The 1,660-nt window shown below is 37.5% G+C and overlaps 1 protein-coding gene across 1 annotated transcript; it reads right to left on the bottom strand.

Moving 5' to 3' along the window:
- Nucleotides 1-523: 523 nt before the first annotated feature.
- LOC124233945 (olfactory receptor 1020-like) lies at nucleotides 524-1,460 on the bottom strand. Its single transcript, XM_046651238.1, is given in 2 exon segments — nucleotides 524-1,366; nucleotides 1,368-1,460. Coding segments are annotated over 2 exon segments (933 nt in total). The 5' UTR covers nucleotides 1,458-1,460.
- Between the last annotated feature and the right edge of the window lie 200 nt (nucleotides 1,461-1,660).

Genomic DNA, 1,660 nt, shown 5'->3' with positions numbered 1-1,660 from the left:
ATGTACAGGGTAAATCTACCCCTGGAATAAACAGTTAAAAATTCAACTTTATTTTTTTAACTTGTTTTATTAATAGACATTTAGATTGTTTTCAATGATTTTCTACTACACATTATGCTGCAATGAACACATTTGAAAGTAGTGAACTTTCATAGATTCGATTCCTGGAAGTGAAATTGGTGGTTTAAATGGTGCATGCATATTTAATTTTCATGTTAGATGAATTATCCTCCATAGAAATTGTCCGCAAATTATCCTCCATAGATAGCACTAGTTTACATTTCCACCAACAATGAAGCAGTATGACAAAAATTTCATCTTTAAAATGATAAAGAATTAGACATAATACAAGTGATGTGAGAAGGTATGGTTCTGATATTAGGCTCTGACCCTATTCTGTGGTTGAAGCCTCGTTACCCGTAGAATAGGAATCGTCTATGTCAAATTGTCTTTTCCATCAGTTAGAATGAAAGGTCAATAAACAGACAGGTTACAAAGTTGTCAAGCTCATTTCCACCCTTTCTTAAGAAAGTGACTTTTGGAAAATCACTTTCTTCAAGGCATTTTTTACATCTTTGTTCCTTAGACTGTAAATTAGGGGGTTCAGCATAGGTATAATCAGTGTGTAGAACACAGAGGTCACTTTGTCCATATCCAGTGAATGACCAGTGCTAGGCCGCAAATAAATGAAGATCAGGGTACCATGGTAAATGGTGACCACAGTCAGGTGGGAAGCACAAGTAGAGAACCCCTTTCTTCTTCCCTCAGCAGAACCTGTTTTAAGAATAGCTGCTATGATGCAGACATAAGAGAGAAGAACTGTTAGAAGGCAGATGGCCTCCACCAAACTAGCAAAGATTACCAGAACAATGTCATGCATGTAAGTGTCAGTGCAGGACAGCGAGAAGAGTGGGGAGATATCACAAAAGAAATGGTTAATTTCTTTGGAGCAAAAAGACAGAAGGAAGGTATTAGTAGTATGAATAATTGCACTCAAAGTGCCCCCCAAAAATGCTCCAATTGCAAGCTGACAGCAAATCCTCTTGGACATAATGACAGTATAAAGCAGGGGGTTGCAGATTGCTATGTACCGGTCATAAGCCATGGCAGCCAAGAGGAAAGATTCTGTGTCAACAAAAGAGCAGAAAAAATAGAACTGTGCAGCACAGCCATTGTAAGAAATGGTCTTCTTATTGGAAACCAAGTCCACAAGTAATTTGGGGGTGATGACACAAGAGGAGCATGCATCTGTGAAGGACAATATGCAGAGGAAAAAGTACATAGGGATGTGCAAGTGGGAACTGATTGTGATTAAGAAAATCATCCCAAGGTTCCAGATAAGGGTAACAGAATAGATGAAAAAAAAACACAGCAAAAAGAACACTCTGAAGCTCTGGATGGTCACTAAATCCCAAGAGAAAGAACTCAGCCTTCACCGTGATGTTCTTCAACTCCATTCTCTGCAGTGTCCCTAGACTTTGATGTTGTGACAGAGTAATGATTGCAATGTTAGTAATAATCTCAATATTAACAAAAATTAAAATGATCGAAATAAATAGAACTGTACTTCTAAATCCATTTGGGCATCCTGATTTCACCCAGGCATATCTACTGTTAGTGTCGTGTAATTTATAAGTTTTTGCTTTTTTTTACTGAAAAT

Source organism: Equus quagga, unplaced genomic scaffold (genome assembly GCF_021613505.1).
Source record: "Equus quagga isolate Etosha38 unplaced genomic scaffold, UCLA_HA_Equagga_1.0 52691_RagTag, whole genome shotgun sequence".
Classification (NCBI taxonomy): domain Eukaryota; kingdom Metazoa; phylum Chordata; class Mammalia; order Perissodactyla; family Equidae; genus Equus; species Equus quagga.
Note: the sequence above shows the minus strand (reverse complement) of the source record. Positions and strands in the feature narration are given on the sequence as shown.